A 1,704-nucleotide genomic window follows, 5' to 3' on the forward strand; every position below is an offset into this window, starting at 1 on the left:
AAGGAAGGAAGCGTTCACCTTAACTTCATACATAATAAACATGTTTCTATTGATCTTTTAACTCCTAATTTTCTTTATTTTATTTTAATTTTCAAACCTCTATAAAATAATAAAATGCTCTATAAATGAGTAAAGACAGAAGGGCTACAAAATAAAATAACATTTCAATCTTAGCCCACGGATGAGTTGTGCTGTTTTCAGAAGATGCTGAGGGCCCCCCATGAGGCCCCTGTGGGGCGGTGTTATAGCAGGGAGCCAGAAATTAAACTGACGTTAATAGTTTGAGTTTTTGTTTCATAATTTAGGGCTGCGGCTATTGATTATTCTTTAGAAACTGATTAATCTATTAATAAGTTTTTGATCAATCTATAAATTAAAAAAGAGAAATTAAGATTTCTGAATAAACAAACATTTGGAATACCCAAAAAAAAGCCTTTTATGAACTAAATATAAACCAACAATTTAATCTTTACTAAAAAAAATTGTATGTAAAAATTGTATATAAATAGCTTGGATGCATTCAGCAGCTTGAAGCGTATCCATTTCTGCTCTCTCCATCAGCTGTTCACGGCTAATGTTTGTTTTCTTGTTTAAATTAAGACTTTTGTTCCGTTTAGAATCAGTTAAGAATCGGCCTATATCAAATTTCGGTTAGGCTGACGTGAAAGTAATCGGTATTGGCATCAACCTTAGAAATATATCAGTCGATCTCTACTCCATATGAGGGATTGCTGAGAAATAAACAAGAACAATGCAAGCAACTGTTAACTGTTGTGAATTGGCACCATACTGATAAAGTAATTTTAATTAGCATGTATCAGCATGACAGGCTGATACTAAAACATACTTTACTGTAATTTGAAACTTTAAAGTGGTTAGATCCTAATCTAGATCTGTCTAAAACCAAACTAAAGCTGCATTAAAATAAAAAAAGTTTAATAAATGATCACTACCTAATTAAGATGAAGGGTATCTACTTCAAACAGCCAATAGACAAATCCATTAAGAGAGAATATATCTGCTATGGTACTGCCTGTGCCTGACATGGATTTATTGGAAAGCAACAGTATCTCTAAATAAGGTTCTTTCAGGGTTAAATGTTCATCACTGTTTTATCTTATCTTCACCATTTGATGGGTGGAAACTAAAACAATAAACGTCCATCAGTTTAAAAAAAGAGCGGATCCCATCCAAACAAATCCAGAACATCCTGGATCTATAAGCTGCTGTTTACGAGTGGAGGCCCCCGTCTGGATTATGCAACAGCTCTTTGTGAAGTTCTGGGAAACCCAATTAAAAAGATTGCTGGTTGCTCGCTGTCCCCCAGGCTGTTTCCTGTCTGTGTGTGGATGCAGACTCACTCATCTCCATGTACTCTGGTGTGAGGCCTTCAAAAGGAGCCAAAGCGTAGTCCAGGTTCCACTGCAGGGGAGTTTTCTCCTCGTCCTTCTGCTTCTGCGTCGGCTCTTTCTCCTTCAGCGCGCGTATCAACTTCTTCAGCTTCCTGTTCAGATTTAGCAAAACAGAAAAAAAAAAGTATATCTTCATTGATATATATCTAATTTATATATATATATCTTTCTTCATATACTTAGCAAATAAGATAAAATACAAACATATATGTTTATGTATGTGTGTGCATGTATATGTACATACACATTATATATATATATATATATATATATATATATATATATATATATA

At 34.0% G+C, this 1,704-nt stretch overlaps 1 protein-coding gene across 4 annotated transcripts in view; it reads right to left on the reverse strand.

Annotated features, from left to right (window-relative positions):
* The window catches only part of LOC107087059 (anoctamin-2-like), a 109,046-nt gene that overhangs the window by 31,578 nt on the left and 75,764 nt on the right, over nucleotides 1-1,704 (reverse strand). For all 4 annotated transcript variants that reach the window (XM_015378411.1, XM_015378409.1, XM_015378410.1 and 1 more), the window contains one exon: nucleotides 1,362-1,504. In XM_015378411.1, coding sequence (XP_015233897.1) covers nucleotides 1,362-1,504 — 143 coding nt within the window. The remainder of the gene's footprint in view (nucleotides 1-1,361; nucleotides 1,505-1,704) is intronic.

This window comes from Cyprinodon variegatus, unplaced genomic scaffold (genome assembly GCF_000732505.1).
Source record: "Cyprinodon variegatus isolate N-32 unplaced genomic scaffold, C_variegatus-1.0 Scaffold172, whole genome shotgun sequence".
Taxonomy (NCBI): Eukaryota; Metazoa; Chordata; class Actinopteri; order Cyprinodontiformes; family Cyprinodontidae; genus Cyprinodon; species Cyprinodon variegatus.